This window comes from Sapajus apella, unplaced genomic scaffold (assembly GCF_009761245.1).
Source record: "Sapajus apella isolate SASKATOON/1434 unplaced genomic scaffold, GSC_monkey_1.0 scaffold36, whole genome shotgun sequence".
Lineage (NCBI taxonomy): Eukaryota > Metazoa > Chordata > Mammalia > Primates > Cebidae > Sapajus > Sapajus apella.
The window spans coordinates 26,568,841-26,593,713 of NW_022436976.1; the positions used below are offsets into that span (position 1 = coordinate 26,568,841).

General features: G+C 40.3%; 1 protein-coding gene across 14 annotated transcripts in view; it reads right to left on the reverse strand.

Annotated features, from left to right (window-relative positions):
* The window catches only part of FGGY (FGGY carbohydrate kinase domain containing), a 429,508-nt gene that overhangs the window by 349,855 nt on the left and 54,780 nt on the right, over positions 1 to 24,873 (reverse strand). For all 14 annotated transcript variants that reach the window (XM_032297123.1, XM_032297121.1, XM_032297119.1 and 11 more), the window contains one exon: positions 5,394 to 5,482. In XM_032297123.1, the coding sequence (XP_032153014.1) occupies positions 5,394 to 5,482 (89 nt within the window). The remainder of the gene's footprint in view (positions 1 to 5,393; positions 5,483 to 24,873) is intronic.

Here is a 24,873-nt window from a genome sequence, read left to right on the forward strand (position 1 = left end):
AAGGTTCTCTAAAGCCCTTAGCTTCAGCTTGGTTATCCTTTCATTCTTTTCACTCCATTCTGACTTTTTTCTATTTTTTATCACTTTTTTTTAGATTATCAGTCACCTCAAACCTCTTTAGAGGGAGAATTTATACATATATTTTTCTGACTATAAAAAATTTCTACCATTCAAATGAATGACTTCCCATTCCTCATATCATTAAAATTGTAGACAGTATCCACTTAATAGAATGAATGTGGCAAATTACTAAAGCATTCTGCTTCAGTTCTTGAATTGTAAAGTGGTAATGATACCACCTGCTGTAAGGATGGTCATGAGGACTAACAGTTAACATTTGCTAAATATGCCTAGCACAGATAAAGGGAAGGCACTCAATAAATGATAATTACCATTATCATTATTAACAAAAATAGCAATAATTATTTTAATTAATATAAGAAAAAGAATGAAACTGAATTACAAAGTAATCATGGGCCAAATGGTGATTTTCTCAGTGACCCAGATAAACAAAAGTAGCTGCCATATTGTGAAGGATAAGAACAATAAAAGGGGGAATGGGGGAAAAATACATGAAAGAGAGGAGAGGAAAATAGAGACGGAAGAGAGAAAGGGGAGGTGTTCTTATATACTGTCATTGCCAAAAACAAGTTTGAAAGCTTTAACACAAGGTGAAATCCAATTGCTTGTTAGTCTTGACTCTACTAGAATAATAAAAACATATTTTTAAAAAAGACCCACCAGCCTTTTTGGCACTCATTTTCCCCAAAACCTCCCAAAATAATCACATGTAAGAGCCAAATAAATATCACATCTCAACCTCTCCTTGGCCCAGAGGATGCCAAATTGGTGTTTTATTACCCAAAGTTGTTTTTGAAATGGGCACTTTTAAATTCAGACCCTCATCTTCCTTATTCTAGAAGAGGGAACAGGCAATGTGGATTTTTCATTAAAAGAACTCTTTATTGTGTAAATACCATGTGCTACATGCTTTACCCAAAGAACCTCTCTTTTAATAACCTTGAGTGGGCTTATGGGTGAGGAAATAAGGTTCAGGAAGGTAAATAATTTGCTCCAGGTTCTTGCAGACAGCACATGACAGAGACACTGAAACCAGGTCAGTCTGAACACAAGGATTTCCCTCTTTCCACTATGCTTAATGTAAAGACTCATTGCCAAAACTGATACAGAAAGGGAACTAAATGAAATAGTTAATACCTTTAAAAAGCTTTCTCAGCATTGTGTTAGAAGCTTTCTCTACAATAACCCCATGGAACAGGTGTTGTCATTATTTCCATCTACAATCCAGAAAGCTCAGAGGGGTTCCTTGTTTTACCTTAATACACAAGTGGAAATAGAGAAGGGAGAAATATTGAGTAAATTAGAGAGAGAAAGACAGATGCAAGCTGTAAGTGGGCCAGAGGAAAGGGCAACCACCTTTGCTAGAGAAACCTGTTACCCAGGGTCCACAGGCTTTGCTCTCTGAAAGAGAGGGAAATGGGAAGGGAGGTCTCTGAAGGTGCTCACAAGTATGCAGTGGGTGCGGGAAGGAGATGATTAATTTATACTAATGAAAATAGAATGAGTCATGAGTGTCATGGCCAATAAAAATGGAAGGGATGACTAGACAGCCAATAAATCATTTCCAGGATTAAACTTTCTGCTTCCTCAAGGTTTGAGATTGTCAAAGGCAAGGATAGAAGCCCCCAAGCATGTTCTGATAAGTTAACAAGAAACCCTCCACTTTGTGAACCGAAAAGTATCTGAGACAGATCTCAATCAATTTGGAAAGTTTATTTTGCAGGGTTTAGGATGCACCCAGGACACAGCCTCAAGAGGTCCTGATGACAAGTGCTCAAGGTGATAGGGGCACACCTTGCTTTTATGCATTTTAGGGAGACATGAGACATCAATCAATACATGTAAGGTTAATACTGATTTGATGTGGAAGGGTAGAACAACTCAAAGCAGGGGCTTCCAGGTCATAGGTAGATTTAAAATTTTTCTGATTGGCAATTGGTTGAAAGAGTTATATTATCTATAGAAAAGAATGTCTGGGTTAAGGAGTTGTGGAGACCAAGGTTTTATTATGCAGATGAAGTCTCCACTTAGCAGGCTTCAGAGAGAACAGATTGTAAACATTTCTTATCAGATTTAAGGTCTATGTTGATGTTTGCTTGTTGGCTTTTCCTGAATTCCAAAAGAGAGGACTGACCCTCACCCTTCCCATCATTGCCTGAACTAGTTTTTCAGGTTAACTTTGAAATGCCCTTAGCTAAGAGAAGGGGTCCATTCAGATGGCAGGGGGCTTAGAATTTTGTTTTTGGTTTACAACTTTTAAATTCAAAAAAACTCATTAGGCCTTTAAAACACTTCTAATTTCTCACTCAGAACCACATACTACCTTCATGTATATTCTGTAAGGCAGTGTTGTCCAAAGTTACCTGATCATACAACTACCTGGGCACTTGTTAACATACAGATTCCCACATCTCCCATGGAGATTCTCATTCATTAGGCTGAAAACTAGAAGACCCGGGGATATGTGTTTTGAACAAATCATTCAGGTAAATTCTTATAATCCAGCTAATTTGGAAAAAAAAATCTTTAATAGGATTCTCACAAGAAATTTGCAAGATAGACATCACAATCCCTATGCTATAGACAAAAAGAGTGATACTCAAAGAAGGAAAAAGACTTGCCCAAGGTCACACAACTAGTGTGGCAGAATCAAAGCTGGTAAGTTATATTGTGAGTCCACCATGTGTATGCAGGCCACCACACTTAACTCTATCTGAACCATAGCTAGCTTCAAAAAGCCCACTCCTTGGTGCCTGAATATGGTATCAGATACCAGCAAATGGGACACAGAATACCCAGGGCCATCAGAAAGAATCAGGGAGGCAAAGTGCTGAACATAACATCAAAGAAAAAGAGAAGGAAAGTCAGGTTTTCCTCCATCTCTAGTTCCAGCTTTGAGTCCTCTAGGTTTGCAGGCCACTGGGGTATTGCCCATACACATGACAACTAGCACTGTTTGACTAACAAGACCATTTGGCTAAAACGATTGAAATATTTCTTTCATAGCTGTACAATGATAGAAAAACAACCTAGAGAAATATTCTTTCAGAAATAACTTTGAACAATTAACATCACACCGAAAGGGGAATGCTCAAGATGACATCTTCACCTACACACTGCACTCCCCACTGGTGATAACTGTAACAGTGACTAATTACACCTTCCAGGGTATAGGGAGACAACTCCTCCAGGGGCCTCTTGCCAGAGATGGCATGTAGCTCAGGTTTGCAGAGGCCATTTTTACATGCACATGGATTCTCTGCCCCAGGACCTTTGACTAACGATTGTTTCACTGCAAGGAGGTTGGGAGAAGCTGACATTAAGAATGACATGCTTGTGAAATGTTCTCTGTTATCTCCCTGCTGGAAGCCCCTGCTACTTAATTATCACACCCTATCAACTCACTACAAAAGAGAATGAGATAGGAGAAATGGTACTATTTCTGGCTTCCCTTGAGTTCAAACAAGAAGGAAAGGGGGTAGATTTGGCCCCTCACTGAATGAGCTGATTTTAAGTTGCAACACCTGCCTCCTTAATGTCTCGCGATTTACCTTTCCTCTGGGAAATGATTCCCTTCCTCACAGGTTTGTTCAATCCACATTCTAAATCTTATTCAAGATGAGAAGACCTGCCCTGACCTTATGCATCTCCTTAAATCTGAGGTCATCGCGACAAGGGGCTTGTCATACTTAGAGATTTCATGTCCAACTTGTCTATATATCTCCACACATACATTCACTCCATTAATTATAGTAGCCACAATTTCATACTCAATGAGTATTTTATGCAAGTTTCTGTTATGTAGCATATGCTCTATTTTTAACGTTCATAATTTACTGAAAAATAGTTGTTGACTTCAACATACATAGTATGGAATGAGTTACATTTACATAAAAAGCAAAGAAATACATAACACACCCATCCAGTTAAATCAGCTCCCTTGAAAAAAGTATCTCCTGGTTAATATTGGAGGCCAAAATACATGTACACATGCACATACACATACACACACACACACACACACACACACATGCACGCACACACACGAGTTATACATCTCACAATGACATTCCAGTCAATAACAGACTGCATATATGACAGTGGTCCCATAAGATATTAATGGAGCTGAAAAATACCTATCACCTAGTGACATCCTGACAATCCTGACCCTGTGTAGGCCTTGGATAATGTGTGTGTTTGTATCTAAGTTTTTAACAAAAAAGTTTAAAAAGTGAAAAAAAAATTAATAGAAAAAAGCTTATTGAAGGATATAAAGAAAATATTTTTGTATTTCTTTATATAAGAATATTTCTTATATAAAAATATTTTCTTTATGTAAGAATATAAAGAAAATTTTGTGTTTGTGTTTTAAGTGTTACTACAAGAGTCAAAAAGTTTAAAAGATTATAAAGTAAAAAAATGCTATAGTAAGCAAAAGATAATTACCCAATAAAATAAATTTATTTGGTAATTGTCTTTTGCTTACCATACCTACACGTACAGTGTTTATAAAGTCTATAGAAGTGTACAATATTATCCTCGGCCACTACATTCAATCACCACTCACTCACTGACTCACCCAGAGCAACTTCTAGTCTTGCAAGCTTCATTCATTGTAAGTGCCCCATATACTTATACTATTTTTTTTAATCTTTTACATTGTATTTTTATTATATCTCTCCTGTTTAGATACACAAATAAGTATCATTGTGCACAATGGCCTACAGTATTCAGTATAGTACCATGTTGTGCAGGTTTTTAGCTGAGCATACCATATAGTCTAGATGTGTAGTAGAATACACAATCTAGGTTTGTGAAAGTACGATGTTTGCAATAATAATGAAATCGCCTAACAACACATTTCTCCGAAGGTATCCGTGTCATTAAGAAATGCATGACTCTGTGCGTGTGTGTGTGTGTGTGTGTGTGTGAGAGAGAGATAGAGAGAGAGTGTGTGTGTGTGTGTGTGTGTGTGTGTGTGTGTGTGTGGTGTATTTTTTTCTTTTATTCATCATGTAAAAAGCACCTTTGGAAAAACCCACATTTCAGACTGGATTTTTCGCATCTCCTTCAAATGTGACCAATTTTAATGAACGGTCTTCACCTTGGATACTCACATTCCAGGGCTCTTAGGAACAACAATGTTTGAGCATGTGCGGTAGAGGTGGAAGATAGATTCAAGATGTTTCAAGTATGCAAAATCACATGCAGATGTACCAACAGTATACCCAGTCAAAGACAGTTAAAAAAGCAATATATACACATCCAAGAATGGAAGAACGCAAATACAATCCAACTTGTAATTAACATACCGTGCTGTGACACCTGTTGCCTTCCATGATAAGAAGTCTGGGAGATCAAAGAAATGTCCCGCCTTATCCCAGCAAGTCTCTCTCAAGTTCTGCCAAATTAAATATATATTAGAATCAATTATGGGGTTTTTGTACCCCTCTCCTCTTTCAATAATGTTTCAAATTTTTCAAAACAAAAGCATAGCCAACAATTCCCATTAAAACATCTGTTCAGGAGTTTGGTGGGGGGAGGAATGATATAAAAGCAGTATTTATACAAGAAAGGAAAGCTGACAATTCTTGATCCTTCCAAAAATGACCATAATTTCCCTTAAAACCCACTTCACCAACCTGGAGAGATAGAAATTCTGTTTTAATACATTTTCACACTGCTGATAAAGACACACCCAAGACTGGGTAATTTAAAAAGAAAAAGAGGTTTAATTGATTCATAGTTCCACGTGGCCAGGAAGGCCTCACAATCATGGCAGCAGACAAGAGAGAGAAATGGGAGCCAAGCGAAAGGGGAAAGCTCTTATAAAACCATCAGATCTCATGAGACTTATTCACTACCACGAGAACAGTGTGGGGGAAACCACCCACATGATTCAATTATCTCTCACCGGGTCCTTCCCACAACATGAGGGAACTACAATTCAAGATGAAATTTGGGTGGGGACACAGCCAAGACATATTGAAAGTATACACTGTAAGGTATGCAATCCATCTTGCCAGTGAATGGTGAGATGATACACTTTAAGACATATAACAAGATTTCAACACTGAGGAGATATAAGCTGGAAAGATGCTATACTCAGAAATTGCCCAATGAAACTAAATCCGCCCTGCCATATAAAATTCTCCATATGCCAACTGTTTCCAAAGTCAATGGAAAAAAAGATGGTCTCTACCCTCAAAGAACTTCCAGTCTAAGTCAAAGAGAATGGCCACATAATCAAGCCACTGTACATTTTAAAGACTTGGTTCTCTATATTGCCAAATGGCCAGATTTTGTTCTTACTGCTGGGCATTTTCTTTCCTTTGCTGCTTCTGCATAAAACATTCATCCCTCACCCACCACCCTGTGCCCTTCCAGGATCCACATCATCTGCCTTCCACATTTGGTGAACCCTGCCCACCACCATTCCTTGGGGAGGGTTTCCAGGATCTCCTGCTCAAGTTTAGGTCTAGTTGTCATACAACCCCTAGCACCCCCACAATTATTTGTGTAATGTTGATTAGGTTTGGCTGTGGCCCCACTCAAATCTCATCTTAAATTGTAGTTCCCATAATCCCCATGTGTCAGAGGAGATACCCTATAGGAAGAATTCAATTATGGGGGTGGTTTCCTCCATGCTGTTCTCATGATAGTGAGTAAGTTCTCACAAGATCTGAGGCTTTTATAAGGGGCTTCCCCTGCCTTCACTCTGCACTTCTCTCTCCTGCCACCCAAATGAAGAAGGGTGCGTTTGCTTCTCCTTCTGCCATGATTGTTAAGTTTTCTGAGGCCTCCCCAGCCTTGCTGAACTGTGAGTCAATTAAATATCTTTCCTTTATAAATTACCCAGTCTCTGGTATGTTTTTATTAGCAGCATGAGATCAGACTAATACAAATGTCATTCTTTCTTGACAGACTGACTATAAGCTCTGTGAGGTCAAGGATCTTATCAGTCATGTTCACCATGATACTGGATGATTGTCACCCCTCCTCCACCCCAACTGAGAGGACCCTCAGCTGCCAAGTAGGAACTACGTAAGTCTCATCCCCTTACTACAAGCACTTGGTTGGACCAGGTTTAGACATGTGACCTAGATGTGCCAACCAGACTTCTTCTCCCAAGAACTCTAAGTTCAGGACAAATATGGAACCCTTTCACTTCTGCCTGTGAATGGAACTGGAGGTAAGATAAACTTGGAAAGCATGAAATGGCCATTTTCTGCCAAGCAACTGAAGAGGTAGAATGTCAAAAACAGAATAGTAAAGAAGACAGAAGCACTAGCAAGAAAGGTTTCCTATCATCCAGACAAATTTCCATGTCCTGGTTTCTATTACTCCCTCTCCAAAAAGCTATAAGTAAAAGGAATTATAAGCATAGGAGTATCTCTGGGAACCTAACGGCAACAATGCAGAAGTTCCAAAAGAGGCATATTTCAGTAACTGCTGCAGGGTGACACAAAGTAGGCACTCAATAAATATTTGTTGAATTACTAGACAAACTGCTCAGCTTCACCTTCCAATTCCTCTTATGTGAAGAGTGCTTCAGTTTATAAAGGGCTTCCATGTGTATTATCTCCTTAGAGCAACACAAAAGTTCTGGCTGTTATTATATCTATTTTGTAAACAACTGGCCTTTATCGGAATTCTGTGAGCTCTTCCTACATAGTGCTTCCCTAACTCTACTATATAAACACCAACATCTATTTACAGCAGATAAACAGTACTATCCTAAGTGCTGGCCCTACCAAAACAATATCAAGAGTTCAGATGTAAAAGGCAAAGTATCATGCTAATTCTCTGTTACTGTTGTTTTAACTTTCTAAACATCTAGGTGAAAGCTTGTATCTAGAAAATGACCTGTTCTAAACTTTTCTTTGAATGCCCATACTAAGATGTTAATGTTAAACAAAGCAAAACTTAAAGATACTAAATATTCCTAACACAGCTATGAACTAGTAGTATCTCTAAGTATCTCTATATACTAGCTAACAAGCCACAATCAGAAAATGGTAGCCTTTGAAACTCTGTGATTCAAACTACCAGAATGCCTTTTGGATAGTCCCTGAAATCTATTTCCATATGTCTTGTGGTTTCAGCAATCAGTAGCCAGGGAGAGGAGAAAAACCAGCCTCTTTCTAAAGGTTCCAGAAATCAAAGGCCAATGACCAGATATGAAACGCCAGATCACCGCAGCAACAACCAGTGCTTCAAGTGGAAGCACAACAATCTTCTTAAACTCAGGGAAAAATAACTACTTCTTTTAGATCTTGTGTGTGGTCATTAAAGACATTACATAACAACAGTTTTTAGCCTGTAGCCACACAGACAGCCACTGTGGGACAAGGGAATCCAAGCAGAATGTCACAAAGAACTTCAAGCCTTTTGCCAAAAAGAGACACTGAGAATAGGAGGAGAAAGGAGTCCAGGCATTCTTTCTTTCTGAGACCATACCAACATTCACCGATCAAAGCCAGATTCCAGCCCAGCTCCTCTCTAAGGAGATAACACATGTGGAAGCCCTCTATAAGCTCTGAAGCACTCTTCACATTAGAAGAATCTGAAGGTGAAGCTGAACTGTCTAGTAATTCAACAAATATTTATAGAAATAACATGTTGTGGGAAGTATGAGGTACTCTTAAGGATGCACATGGTCTCGAGGAGAAGCTAGCAGTATACACTGCTTTCTCTATAAAAGGGAAGTCTGGAGATATGCCAGCAAAGAGAAGTAAAGTAAGGGTTTGGATGACAGGAAATGTTTCCAGAAGCCTGGTGGCGTGATCTCGGCTCACTGCAGCCTCTACCTCCTGGGTTCAAGTGATTCTCCTGCCTCAGCCTCCCAAGTAGCTGGGACTATAGGCATGCGCCACCATACCCAGCTAATTTTTTTGTATTTTTAGTAAAGGTGGGAGTTTCACTATGTTGGTCAGGCTGGTCTCAAACTCCTGACCTCGTGATCCGCCCACCTTGGCCTCCCAAAGTGCTGGGATTACAGGCTGAGCCACCACACCCAGCCCCATGCAGATTTTTATATTAGGCTACCTTATTCACAAGTGCTTTGTCATCAAATGCCATATTGGCCAAGAGCACATTACCCCCACAGATGAATTTTTAGTCTACTTCTGCAGGAAAATCTCTCTGTCCCTCCTTCTCTCCAGTCCACACAATCCCATCCAAAGGCCTCAATCTTAGTGAATTAATTCTATACTTGTAACCACTGGGCCTACATTAGGACATAGTGATTATCCTCTAAATCCTCCACAGATTACAACAGTGTCCTCATTTAATCTTCAGATGGTTCACAGGTGTGTTGGTAATATACAATACTCGCATACTAAGGAACTAGGGGTCAGACCACAAGGACTTAGCCCAAAGTCACAGGGCTTCCCTCTCTAAAGTAAGTGATCTTTCCTTCTGCGATGCCACAGTTACCACCTTGAACCTCCCAGTCCAATCAGAGGTGTGGGTTTGGACCTTTTGGAAATGTCATAATGGAAGTTATTGCCACTCTTCACAGAAGAAAAGACAAACAAAAGCCCTTCTAAGCACATTTCTGTACAATTTCAATCCCGGACAACAAGCATAACTTCTACATACTTATCATCTCCCATGCAACTTTCATCTCCAACTTTCTATGGATTAGAGAGTGCAAGGAGCAGGCCTTCAACACACACCAATTTCACAAGTATCTCATTAGGTGATGGTCTAATAGAGTGCAAACTAGGAGCTCTCTGGGCTGAATGAGTCAAGCCTTTCTATCCTCCAGTTACCAAGCAACTAACAAAAACTAGTCTTTTCAAGAAAAAAGAAATCCGCAGTGATTTGGGGTATATGACTTGGCACAAAAGACTTCTGCATTCCAACAACAATCCTTTGAGCTAAGCAATCCCTCAGCTTAAAGCAACCAAAGAGAACAGCTTTTGTAAAAAAAGAAAAAATCATCTATTACTTCATCAAACCACAGCATTTCTTGGGAGGAGGCTACTACTCACAGCTCACACAGCTGCGGGTCTAAGCAAAGGGTGGAGGTAGGGCAGTACGTCCAAGATTCGAGGCTGCAGCCGCCCTGCCAGCCTCAGGACAGAGAGGAGTAGCTTTTACCCTTTCTCTCCCACTCAAGGGAAGCTGTGAAGTTTCTGCTGCTTCTAGACACCGAGGGAACTCGTGAGGGAAATGAGGCAGCTTCTGCCATGACACTAGGGTCGAGGGGCAACATGAGAAGATAGGCATGACCAGTTAAAAAGGATTATCCAAGTAATTTGCTATTTAATTGCTAAGGGATTCCATCTGGGCTATCTGCTGTGAGCAGTAAATAAAAGGGAGGGAACAGAGCTCCCTAATTCCCCACCCAATAAATAGTCCTGCCTGCACATTCCAAGTACTCATGCTGTTGTTTTCCAGCACAAATACCCAAGAAAGAGCAAGATCTTATCCTTACCCTATGTTCAAGACTCCAAATTAGGGCACAGGCTGATAGCCCAGAGAGGAAAGATGTTTCAGGAAGAAACATAATCTTCAATGTCATTCTTAAAAAACTATGGCGCTGGAAGCATGTAGTAGATCATAAACCCCAGCCAGAAACTTCTCAGAATGAATAAAACAATTGTGTGTTTCAAACTCCCATGCACAGACAGAACACCAGATAGACAGATAAGCTGAGAGGTTTGCACTACTAGAGGCATCTTTCTAAAAACAAAGTTTCCCATTCCATTCCTTTGTTAAAGATGGTTCAGTATCTCCTCATGGCCTAGAATCCCATTTTAACTCTGTGACCTAGCCCTCAGGACACTTAACCTGCCTCCAACTTGGCCGTGATCATTATTATGATGACTTTCTGGGCTCATCTAACACCCTCCATTCTGTTCTCACCTCTTTTACTTTCCCAAATACATTACACTCTTTCATATTTCCAGGTCTATGTTTCAGCTGGTATCTCTACTTGAATTGATTTTCCCATCTTCTCACTTTATCAAACCTCTGTCCTTGATTCAAATCCAGCTCAGATGTCACCTTTTCTGTGAATTTCTCCATGACATGCTGTATCTTAAATGTTCATTCATATACCTAAATCCACCTTGAAATGACAAACTTCTAAAGGGCAAGAGCCAAGTCTAGCTCATGAAAAAAAAAATGCAGAGTTTCATTCAGATATAAGAAAATCTAAAGTCAGGTCCTTTCAAGAGAAAGATGTGCACAAAGGAATAGATAAGTAATAAGATGATATATGACAATAATGTAATGAGCTCGATACCAAGGTTTGGTGAGTCAGCTCCATACCGTTATCATAATATTTTGTGTGTGGCCATATATCTGCCTCTGAGTAATCACAGACAGGGCTCAGAGGAGGGAAAGGGCTTGGGACCTGGGGAGGCTAGAAAAGGCTTCCAGGGAGAGATGCAAGCAGAGGCCGAAAGGTCAAGTGGAAAAAATATTTATGTCACTGCCGAGAAAAACCCAAGAAACAAAAATCTGAATAGACAAGACACATTACTCCCATTAGAGGAGAATTTGTTTAACGGTAACATCATGCAATTTATTTGTAAAATGAAATAATTCTATTGTATAATTTATTTAATTTTCAAAAACTGGATTTATATGCATGCCTTTCCCCCACTTCTCCCCGGAGGCCTTTCCTCTTGTACAAAAAGAAAAAATCTACACTAGAGTTGACTTCCTAACCATAAAATATGTTATCATTTTAATGAAAACTGATGATATTCAGCAAAGCTGACTTTCCCAGGAGTGTGACACCACTGTAAGTATGAGGAAAACAAGGCTGCGGTAGGTGGGGTCTATAAGAACTTTGGAGTCTGGCAGACCTGATTCTGATTACCGTCCTCACCACTTAACAGCTGTGTAGCTTTAGGCAAATTAATTTCTCTAAGCCCCAGTTTCCTCAAATGCCACATTCCTAGCATCTTCCTCCAAGGATGTTGTGAGGATTAAGTAAAATAATATAAAGTGCCAGTTAAGTCAATAAGATTTACTCTACTGCTACAGAGCTTCATAGTTTTCAAAGCACTTTGACATGCATGATCTCATCTGGCCAGTATAATTCTTTAAGAAAGGGAAGGCAAGAATCAGAAAACTATGCTTTCAGATTTTGAACCTAAAGCCTAGGAAGGGACCATGATTATCCCCAGGTCCCACACAACGGGTAAATGGAAAGTCAGACCAAAATTTTGATCGCTAATGCCCAGCCTAATGTTTGAGTTCAGTCATCTGCCTCTGTAAAACATGATATAATGCAGAAATGCATTTTTTTATTTGAGGAAATGAGAGATGCCACAGTGACCTGGATCATGCAATGCCTTGTAGGTGGTAATAACTATGGGAGAGAGGTAGGCAGTCCTAATAGGAAGAGAAGGCTTTGGAAAGGGTGAACAGTTCTTGGAGCAGAAATGAAAGAAAGTCAAAGACTGGGACAAAGGGAGAGATGAGGAAGTCTTCCTCAATATCTCACTCTCCTGGACCTTCTCATGCTCTTCTCATCAGTGTTTTTCTGTCGCCTTCATGGGCTCCTTTTCTTTAGCTGCTCTTTAAATGTTGATGCTCCCCAGGGATCTTGCCTCATACAAAGGTTACCAAATGTTCTTCTCACTGTCCCCATGCTCTCTGAGAAATCTCAATCACTCCTGTATTTCTAACCAACTACACACTGAAAAACATGCCAAATCTCAAACTCCAATTCAAACTCTCCTCTGAGATGTCTCCTGGATGTCCCACTGCACTTCCAACTCAACATATCCAAGACAGAATCTGTTATCTTCCACCAAGTGTGTTCCTCCTCCTTGATTTCCTATGTCAGTTAATCCAGTTACCAAAGGAGTCATCTTCGACTTCTCTCATTCCTCACATTCAATCCCCATTCTAATTTCAACTCCCAATTAATTCACAAAGAGTTGCCCACCTTATCACCCTGTATTAGTCAAAGTTCTCCAGAGAAACAGAAGCAATAGTGTGTATATGTCTCTGTGTATACACATTTAGAACTCAACTCTGGTGTTTCCTACTCCATGAAATCACCCATGACTTCCCTATGCTGACTTAGATGCTCTTATGCTATGCCCCTGTAATACTCTGTGAATATCCCTATCACTGCATTTCCCATCATCTGTTCATTTGTCTGTCTCTCTTGCTAGACTGAAAGCTCCTCAAAGGCAAGAACTATGTTTTTTATTAAATATCTCTACTCCTAGGATACAACGTTGTGTCTGATCTGTAGATGATGAGTAATGTTAACTAATGAATAAATAAATGAAAGAATGAGCAGACATGTATAAGCCAAATAAAAGTCTGCAGAAATAAAAGTAAGGAATGAATGGATAAATGAATGAGGTTGTGAATAAGAACTGTCCCAGTTTCTCTTTTTTCATTCAAGCTAATGGCTTTTCTCAGTCTGTTTTAGGAGCAGAGACATATTCTAGGCAAGCCAGACTGCCAGGAAGATAAATTTCTCCTCTCAGGGTGAGCAGGTCCTTTGGAGAAGTTTCATTTTAATTGGAAAATGGATTCATTCACTTCCTGGCTTGGACTCCCAGGTCAGTGCAGCACCACTGAATGGCTGCCAAGCACCAATGGAGACGGGGGCTGTGGTGGGGAGAGTGCTCCATCAAATGTTGAGCACTCTGGGACACCTGAGGACAACCTGGTGTCCATTCCAATCTGGCTCACACAGATGCCCCTTCCTCTTTCTTTCCAAATGTCCTTCAGCCTGAACTTAACCCCAACCTGTAAAGGGCACATGTACTTTACTGTTCCAACTGGCATTTCTTTGGAGCCTATTTGGGTATATACATCCTTACTTGTTCATTTACACTACTGTTACAGAGTTCCACTGTGATTTCCTGCCGGGCATGGACAAGAGCCAAAACAAAAAGTTCATTCACAACTCAAGTAGCAGAATAAGATCAGAACTTAAACTCTTCCTTATGATGGATCCCTAACAGTACAACCTCACGGAAGATATTTCTAGAAAAATTTCTTGCATGGTTTGTTAAGGGTCCTTGAGGAGGGCACTGGTCCTTTGTGATAGTTCCCGGCTTCCTCTGTAGCTTCACCTCTCAACACCTTCACCTGTCAGTATCTCCACAGTCCTTGATTCTCTAAACAGACTCGTCCAACAGCAGTTCTGATCATGCAATATGTTACTATATGCAGAGGGGCCTCAGTACATTCTGCTGCCTCTTCTCCAGAGCCAGACTGCAAGAGGGAATATCCTGACTCTAGTACTTTGCAGCTATGTGGCCTTGGGCAAGCTACTTGGTTACTCTTTATCTCAGTTTCCTCATCCTAAAAAATTACTCATGACAATAATAGTACTTATGCCATAGGGTTGATGGGGGATCAAATGAACAAATATATGTAATCTGTTTAACAGCACCTGGCACAGAGTAAGCACTTTTTACTTATGATTGTTTTTATTATTACTTAGAATGTCAGTTTCACCACATCTTTCCCTCTTCAGGAAAGAGTAGGGGTTTTAGAGACTGACATACCTCAGTCGAAATGTTGGTTCTCCTATTTACTAGCTGTGTTATTTCTGACTAGTAGTCACCTAATGTCATGATTCTCACTTTGTTCATTTGTAGCAACATTTAGCTCATAGGATTGTTAGCTGAATTCAAGTCAATGAGATTATACATGTTCATGTGCCCATCCTTGCACACTTATAGTAAACATTAGTTTCCTCCACCATCATTATTCTTCTCAAATTTTGTGTGGGCCTGTCTCTTCTACTAGACTCTTGGTTCTTTTTTTAGGAAAGAACTATAATTTGTTCATCTATCTCCCTAGAATTAGCATCAAATAACTATTTTTCCAATAAAATATTTCTTGACTGTGCAGAAATTGGTCTGTAAGTCCTGGTTTGTGGCCAAGTATGTGCTAGGTATGCTCTCAGAAGAAGAAAGGATACCAGTTTCAATCCTCAGGTTACTTACTGGCTAGGTGGAACAAAGAAGCTATGCATATGAAACATGTAGGAAGAATGTATAAATAGTATAGAATAATTCAAGTTCTAAAATATATAATTTATAAACTATGGATTCTATATGATCACGAAGGAGACAGTGCTGTGGGAAGGAGGTAAGTAAGGGGGTTACTTAGGAGGCAGTGTCAGATCTACATGTAGAGGGAAGGCAAAGACTGAGGAAGATGGGATGGAGGTAAGGCCACATTGAGGCAATGGCCTGAGTAAAAGTGCAAGGAAAAGCATCAGCTGCATCCATAGCCATGGAGAAGGAACTATAGCCATGGAGAAGGAACAGGTCATTCTGAGAGACCTGTATTGAGATGTAGTAAGAGGTAAATCTGAACTTGTATTAGATACTTGGGGCAGAAAAGAATGGGAGCCACCATCAGTCCTTGCATGGAGCGTGATTTGTCAACACAGTTTTAGGAAGGTTAAGATAGCAATAAGCTGGTAGGAAGCCCAGAGGAGAGAAGAAATAAGAGGCAGAAGGATGTGTTTCCATATACATTTCTGACACAGAGGGAGGAGAAAGGGCATAGCAAATGGGAAAAATGGAAAATGGAGACAAAAGAGAAGTTTGGGAAAGAAAATGAAACAAAAAAACTAAATAGAAGAGGAGAAAAGAAAATAAAGACAAAAGCAAAAGATGAACAAAGAAACAAAAAAGAATGGAGTGAAGAAAAAGAACAGCTTAAACATAAGACATGAATAAAATGTGTAGGAAACAATAGCAGGACCATGTCAATGTCCCCGACAAGACAGAGCATCGAGAAGGGAGGGCAGAAACCAGCCGTGTTTGCGGTCTGCACACTGTCTTACCTCTAGATGAATGAAGTCATGGCTGATGTCACTGCTTCTGAGTCACACACCACCCCCTACCACCCAAGAGAGGTGGAAAGGGCCTTGTCTAGTATTCAGTCCCACCCTCTTGGACAAGTGGAGTTAATTCACTGCTCTATTCTCAGGCACGCTGTCTATGCTTGAGACAACTGAAATGAGGAGAGCTGCTCTGTCTGCCCAGGGAGGACGTGAGTGCTCAAAGCTCATCTTCTCCGGAGTTCTTAGGTCTAGGTCCTTGAAATAGAAGAGTCAATAAAAGGATCACAAATAGCTTCTGGCCTTTCTCTGATTGTGGCTAGGGTGAACTGGCTCTATTCCATGAGGTCCCCCTTCACCCTTCCCCCCAAAATCCTATAATTAATAGTATGGAATATATAAAAAGGACTTAAAGGAACTTTTTGATGGACTCACAGAGCTTCTTGCAGTCTAAGCTCTCACCATTTTGTATTTGCAGCCCCACAGAGGTCTCATTTCCTCAGACTGCCACCAGACTAGCTTTTACAAACTACCTCACCTCAACTGCTTATTAGCCAAGCCCAATTCATACACTGGCCCACAGCCTACATGTTACCTCCCCTGGCCCCCCGAACCTAACTGGGCCGTATTTCTAGAGTAACCTGAGTTCCTACTGCACTAATGCTGTACTGTGACTTTATCTCTTATCTCCTTTCTAGAATATGAGCATCCTGGAAATAGCGACTCTGTTTTCTTTATTGCTATATTCCCAACATTTAACAAAGTATCTGGAACAAAACAAATTTTCAATAAATGTTTGCTGAATGAATGAACGTCCTTGAACTACTCCGGCAGGAACTTGTTAGCACCACAATATTTTTATTTCTAAAACACACACCCATTTTTATGGCCACCATTCTGAGAAATTTGTGAAGGATATCCTATAAGGTATTACTAATAGTGCAAGTGGAACTGCCCTGGAAGCATTTGCTGAGGGGACCTTGGGATGGATTTACTGTCTCTGGCTCCTCTGTTCCCCTATACTTTGGTCTCTGAGCTGCTGTAGAAACAGGACAGGCTGGAGTGAAGGGAAATCCAGTAGCTGCATGAGGTAAGTGTCTCTCAGACTGTTCCACCCGCTCAAACAGGAATAATATCCTCTCCCTAAGTCGTCTGGATGATTAAAAACCACTACTTTTAAAATTACATACCCTTCAAACAATGTGAATTCCATTTCCCTTCACTCTTGGATTTCTTACCTGCCTCTAGAGGTAAGTCTATGAAAAACAAACCTAATTTTCTTTCAAAAAATCAACTCTTTCTGTCACTATCTTCTGAAAATCTATCACTACCACCAGCATTCTACAATTTACCGAACACCTTCCGATACATAATACTACATCAACACAATTTTTTAGACAGAAAACTAAGGCCCTTAAGTGAAGTAAATTGCCCAGATGATACAGATAATAGGTAGAAGGGCTGGAGGAAAACCCTGGCCACATGAACTCCAAACTCAATGCTCCTTCACCACTCTCCAGCAGCCGCTTCCCAGGACATGGGAGGTGCTCAATAAATACTTGCACAGTGATTCACTCTCTTTCTCAGGTCCATGGGCTTTGTCTCTGACCCCCAGCCAGAGCCAGACCACACAGCCTCATGCCAAGACAACTGCAGTAGGCTTCACTCTAGTCCCTGGTTCTCTTCTCATCTCTCTCAGGTTCACAGAAGGCCAGGACTGAAGGAGACTTTCAGGGGTTACACATAAAGGTTGTTCCCAAATGCCAGACCAGGGACTGGTGATAGTCCAGGACCAATAATTTTCACTAATCAGCAGTGTAATAATAATAATCAAGTCATTATTAATAAAATTATGAATAATTAATGGGTAAAATGAGAGAGAGATTGTATTTCCTAATTGTTTGTCTTGCTTTGCTTGGGTAAGTGCCAATACTCTACACATGTAGCATTACTGAGAAAAAAATGTACTTCCATGCCACGGTTCAGACCCTTTAGCAGAGCCATTGAGAAACAGAGGTCAGGTAAGACAGAGTCACTTAGTCTGCTCTCTAATTTCCTCTGAATATTGCCTCGCTTTGCATTTTTGAGCCAAAAGACACTGATCATTGAGATTACCAGCCTAGAAGCTACACTGATGCAGCTTTTCAAGAGGGCATAGGTATGGGTATTGACAGAACCACAGAGTTAAGACCAGGCTTCTTTTTATCACCGAGGTCACTCCCAAGTTTATCTAATCCGTAGCCTCTCCATACAGGGAGGATTCAGAGAGACAGGAGCCATAGGAATCCAGAGTGCCATGCTGGATGAACAGACAAGCCTCCAGGGAGGTCTTAGCTATGTCAGTACTTCCAGGACCCCTGGGTTCAAAAGAGGTAAGGAATTCATTCCACTGTTTAGTCATTCTTTCTCACTACAAATATGTTAGGGGAATGCAAAGAAAAGGACAAAGTCAGCTCTTGGAGAGGTAACTATAATGCGCTGGAGCACAAACAAAAGAAGCTCTGGGTCAGGGTTTGTGTAGTGGCGGGGAACAGATCTCAGCCAGTCTCAAGTATGATTCTTTCATTTTGAGTCTAACTTTGAACACCTAAACTTTTAATAACTTTGATAATGTATTATTCTAGCATTCATATTTATCTTAAAAATTTATGTCAAACAAATGTATATCTGGGATTTTTAACTTAAACCATCAGAAGTGGATTTCTCTGATCAGGGTGAAGTAATAATAAAAAATGATAAAAAAGTAAACTCATTATTAAGAAAATAACTAATAATTAATCAGTAAAATGAGAGAAGTCTTATTTTCTAATTGTTTGCTTTGTTTTCCTTAGGTAAGCTCCCGGGATGTCTTATCTGTACCTGTATAATAAAGACTGGCATTTGACCAGCTAACCTTTACAACAATTTTTCCAATTCATTTCTTAGAGTCAGAAACCTGGATTTGCATTCCAGCACTGCCAGAGGTAATAGAGTTCATAAATCCCTTCATCCTTAATTTCTTCATCTGCAAAGCAAGTGATAGCATCTACCTCGCAGGATTTTCATAAGAATAAATTGGATAGAAGATTTAAAAGCACACAGTGGATATTTAATAAAGTCTATTACAGGTGTTGACCATGTATGTATACAGCAATGAAACATGGTCAACATCTCAACTAAAACTTATTTAATATTTCAGAAAGGTAAACAATTTTTAATATTTCAAACTGCTTTCACAAGTGTAATGATCTCCCAACTTATTCCAAAAACATAAGCTGGACAGAGGAACAGACAGATGGAGACAACGTAAGTGATAAAGCAAGAACAGTCAATGTCCATGGTAGGCTCTAGGTGATGGCTCTGAGTATTCAGTGTAAAATTTTTTCAACTTTTTTTGTATGTTTGAAATTTTAACAATAAAACATAGGGGGAGGAGGGGAATGGCTTTCACAGCCTCTCGCTCTTAGTCCTAGATACAGGAACCCTTTGAGATAAATGGTGAGCTTGGCTTCCTCCTTTCCTCCCCATCAACAGGCACAGTACTTTGTACACAGCATTTACTAAAGTTTGTTTCACAGATTAAATGAATATATCCCTACGCTAACAGAATAATTATTGTCATTTTGGATTATAATAGGAAAAAAGAAAGTAAAACCAACCCAGGTGTTCAGAGAAATGAGATTTACTTACTCCTCCAAAAGAATGCCATTTTGCATCTCTTTGAACTTCTAGCCTGCCACCTTCCTTGCCTCAATGGACATCCATTGACCCTGAGCCTCTAGACTTCCAAGATGATAGCTTACGTGCTATAAGTCACTACATCACAACACACATTAAATGCATTGTCTTTTTCAGTGTTGTTTCTATAAAGACAGTTATTTCCTCCCGTAAATGTGACTTCCATTTTAGCCACTGTGAAAAAATTGAATAGGATGTTCAATTTATGTTCAATTTTTGATTGACATAGAATCATATCATGTGGGCATAAAGCAAGCCTAACTTCGCAATCCTTCCTCTCATCTCTCTGGTTACACTAATGACTCTTACAGGTGGCCAACATCCTGCATAGCCATCAGGAAGACTGGCCACAGGTAAGCCAGGCATGAGGTCTTCAGTACTATAGCCATATGACTGGCTCCTGGCTGGCCGGGAGACATGAATTCCTTTAGTAAATATTTACTGAGTATTTTTTCAACGCCAAACACTGTATTTGGCTCTGGGGATATATAACAGTAAGGGATAAAGAGAGAGATTGGGTACCTGCTCTTATGGAGTTGAAAATCCACCAACCCAAATGAGGAAGAAACATGGTATAGCAGAAACAAACAAACAAAACAGAATTTAGAGCCAAAGGACCTTCTTTAAGATCCAAGGGCCGGGCCGGGCACGGTGGCTCACGCCTGTAATCCCAGCACTTTGGGAGGCCGAGGCGGGTGGATCACGAGGTCAAGAGATCGAGACCATCCTGGTCAACATGGTGAAACCCCGTCTCTACTAAAAATACAAAAAATTAGCTGGGCATGGTGGCGCGTGCCTGTAATCCCAGCTACTCAGGAGGCTGAGGCAGAAGAATTGCCTGAACCCAGGAGGCAGAGGCTGCGGTGAGCCGAGATCGCGCCATTGCACTCCATCCTGGGTAACAAAAGCGCAACTCCATCTCAAAAAAAGAAAAAAAAAGATCCAAGGGCCTTCATTTGACTCCAGTTTGAGCCCAAATGACTTTCACCAAGACTTGATACTGGTAGAAAAGTATTTCATCTCTTTGAGACTTGTTGTAAAATGTGAGAAATAGTAATATTTATCAACAAGGTTATGTCATAAATCATATAAAGGAAATATTTGTGAAAGTCTGCCATAGCCATAAAGTAAAATTATTAAGAAGTATTATAATAATAGCTGACATTTATCAAACGTTACAAGGTATCTGGCCAAGAACTTTTTTTTCCTTTTGTCTGTCTTTTAAAAATTACTTTGTGGGACACTAAAATTAAAAGAATATAAGGATTCACTGTCCAGCTAGATGAAGGCAGGCCATCAGCCTCAACATTCTGTGTATTTAGATACAAGTCCAGTAAACCACCCTGGAGAGAAAATCCACAACACATGCCCTCATAGCAGCTGACAATGCTGTCTGCATTGCTCAAAGGCTGGGAGGAATCTGGTCCAACACACAGGGCCCTGGTATGAACACTCTAAAGAGAGGCTTTTTGACTGCAAAGATGAGTCTTGGATTCTCCTGGGGGATGAAGGGAGCAACTTAAAGAGGTATCCATCAGAGGAGTCCAAAGACACAGTGGAGAGGCCCAGAGGAGTTACTGTCTCAATCTAGAGCCTTCACTTTGCACACAAAATAAGCTGTGACTCAGGTAATAGGACTGCACCCAAGGGGTGGCTCTAGGATGGAAAGGAATAGTAATGCTCAAACCTCATTTTCCACAATGAGGAAGAGAAAATTAACTTATGTTGGGCATGCAGTGAACCTTTAGTCTGGAATAAAATGATTGGACAAATGCACCCAGCAATCAAAAATGGCATGAGATGATTTAATAAATTCAACCACTCATTCATCCACCCATCAAAATATATACTAAGTTTTTAATCTTAGATGTTAAACAATGGCCTAGAGGCTAGGGACGCTGAGATAAATAAAGCACAATGTAGTGCAATAAATTCTAGGGTAGAGATAAGCATAGAATGCCACAGGGGACAGAGGGTAGGACCCTAAATCAACACTAAGTCAAGGAAGGCTCCCTAGAGGAAGTGAAGGCTGAGTTTTGAACTATTATTATAAGTTTTCCTGGTGAAGGAAGAAATGACTATAAGCTTGCCAGGCAGAAGTTAAAACCTGAGCAAAGACCCGGAGGTGTGAGAAAATACCAGCATGGGATGATGAGAACCCTGAACCAAGAATCTCGCCATCTGGAATGTCTTTCCATTTCTCTAAATGCTTGCTATAGGAAAAGTAATGATGGATTCCTTGAACAAATTCCCACAGCCTAAGTCTCAAATTCAAATGCTCTCAAGGGTAGGGCTGGAAAAGGAAATGAATGCAGCAGGCTGGGTGGGGACTGCTACCAAATGAAGAATGCCCTCCACTTCTAAAGAGGGCAGCCCCTGCTTAGCTCCAGCCGATCCCTTCCGCATGGAAGTGTGGTCCCTTTACTGTCAGATTCTTTCATTATTTATTAAAGAAAATAAATAACCTGAATTTTCAGATACAATTTCTCAATTTTTAAATATTGGAAACTAATTTAAAATCGTTTATTTTTTTTCCAAGCAAGTGGTGGGTCAAACAAAACCTGTCTGGGGGCCAGATTTAACCAGTGGGCTACCAGCCTGCAGCCCTGGCAGGTGGGAAGAAATGAGTATCTTTCAAAAGCAGGCAGTGACCGGCAATAGCTACAGCCCAGGAGCTGGAGGCAGATGGGACTAGGTGAGAATCTGGGCTCTACAACTCACTTGTTGTGTAGCTTTGGGGATGTTGCTCAAGTCCTCTGAGTCTTGGTTTCCTCATACTGCCATGCAGATATAGTAAAACAGCATGTTGTTACACCTTGTCACTGAAGGGCAGAGATGAAATTCTGCCTGTGAAATCCCTAGTATGGTGCTTTTTAGGAAAATAAGCCCAAAAAGAAAAAAAAAAAAAATCCCTTGCTCAATAATGATGTGTTGTCAACCAGAAAGGTTAGCTATGACTACAAGCTTTGAATGGAAAATTACTAAGTATTAAAAGCATGAGCATTGTGCTAAAACAGTAGCAAACTATTTCAACCATGGAGAGTGTACCAGTATTAATGGTTTTTTTTGTGTGTGTATGGCCAGTCTTTTTTTTTCTATACTGATAGTTCCTTAAAACAAATGTATTTATAAAACTGTTCATTCGTCTTCTAACTTTTCTTCAACATTACAGTGTAAATTTTTTTGTTGCTATACAAATATTTACTATCTACCTAGCATGTATGCCAGAATGACTTTTTTAAAGTCATAAAACATACTGTGTCACACCCATGTTTAAAACTCATCAACCATTTCCCACTGCTCTTGGAATAAAACCCAAACTCCTGCCCCTGGCCTCAAGGCTGTGTATGCGGCAGCCCTTGTCCACTTCACCAAACCTCCTCCTACGCCTGTGTGCCTTGCTCATACCCTCCTGGCCCAGCTGACCTCCTCTGCTGATCTCAGGAGGTGCTTTCCTCCCCCACAGTGAATCTGCTGCTCCTCCTTCCTATCTCCTCATTCAGGTCAAACAAAAACTCCCAAGAGAAGCCCACACTAGCCATGCCAAATCTGTTCATCTGTTTTTCCATCGTAGCATTTTCCAGAAAACAAAATCACTTTGTGTGTGTATATATATATGAGTCTCCTTGTCTATTTTCTGTCTCTCTATACTAGACTCTAAGTTCCCAGAAGACTACTCAGAGCCCTCATCCCACTCATTCACCTTGGAATCCCCCGTGCCCAGCACAGTGCCTCTCACATAGGAGACACTCAGTATTTCTTAAATGAAACAATAAGCCTACTGCTCATTGTTCACAGCCTCAGAGCCTCCCGTAGCCATATCCTACAAATTTCCTCCCTAAACTAGTTTATGCAAAGCCTTCAAAGCAAACACTGAAAGAGGCAGTAGAGCGAAATGGTGATGAGCCCATACTCTGGATGTGAAATGCCAAAGTCCAAATCCCAGCCTTGCCACTTATTAGCTGAGTGACCTTGGGCAAATTGCTGAAAGTCTCTGTGCCCATTTCCTCATCTGTGAAAGACAATAATTAGGCTGGTCACGGTGGCTCATGCCTGTAATCCCAGCACTCTGGGAGGCCAAGATGGGTGAATCGCTTGAGCTGAAAAGTTTGAAACCAGCCTGGACAAATGGTAAAACCCCATCTCTACAAAAAAATACACAACTTAGCTGGGCATAGTGGCATGCGTCTGTAGTCCTAGCTACTCAGGAGGCTGAGGTAGGTGAGCCACTCAAGCCTGGGAGGCAAAGGTTGCAGTGAGCCAAGATTGCACTACTGCATGCCAGCCTGGGTAACAGAGCAAGGCCCTGTCTCAAAAAAAAAAAAAAAAAGACAATAATTATAGGGTAGCTGTGAGAAATAGGTAATGTGCTTAGAAAAGTATTAGATGTATTAACAAAGACTGCATACACATTAGCTACTATTTTCATCTATTTTCTTGTTCTGCTCTTATTGCTTGGTTGCTCTGTATATTTATTCTTTAACCAGGCTGTAATTTCTTGGTGACAGAGACCACTTCTGGGTTCCCACACTGAAAGTACACAGGTTCCCATAAGGTGGCAAATGGGGAAACAGAGCTATGGTGCAGCTTTTGACATGGATTTGCTTATGAAGTATGAGACCTCCAGTAACTAACTTTTTTGAGCTTCAGTTTCCTCATCTAGTAATACAAAAAGAGATAATATGTGTGGCACAGACTGGTGTAAGGATTAAATAAAACAACTCTTGTGAAGTAAAATAATTCTGGTGCTGGCAGCATTGGTAAATGTTAAGGGAAACAAGTAGAAGGTACTCAAGTAAGTTAATCAGCTTTGCAGCTCGAAGCTGCCTGCCTTTGGCATAGGTATTACACATAGGATGTGGATGAGTCACAGAAATGAATGACTCTGAAAATATGTTCTGCACTCTTCTATTCCCTATTTTCTATGATTGTCTCTAGAAACCTTGATGATGGTTTCTGGAATTTTCCGTAGTAAAACAGGAAAAACATACCACTCATTACGGCCAGCTCCATAGAATAAAATATTTTAGTCTTTAAAATTATCTCAAACAGTGATTGGATATTACTGAAATGTCCATCAGTAGAAACAAGCAGTTTTAAACACAGTGATAATGAAAATTAAAGTACTATTTGAATACCCACTATAGAAACCACTTTACAAATATCACACTCACTCATAAATCCGCAAGACTGATATTTTTGTCCTCATTTTATAGCTTAGCACACTGAGACTCAGAGAAGTTGATTTTAGCTTGTCTAAGATCCTACAATTGGTAAGT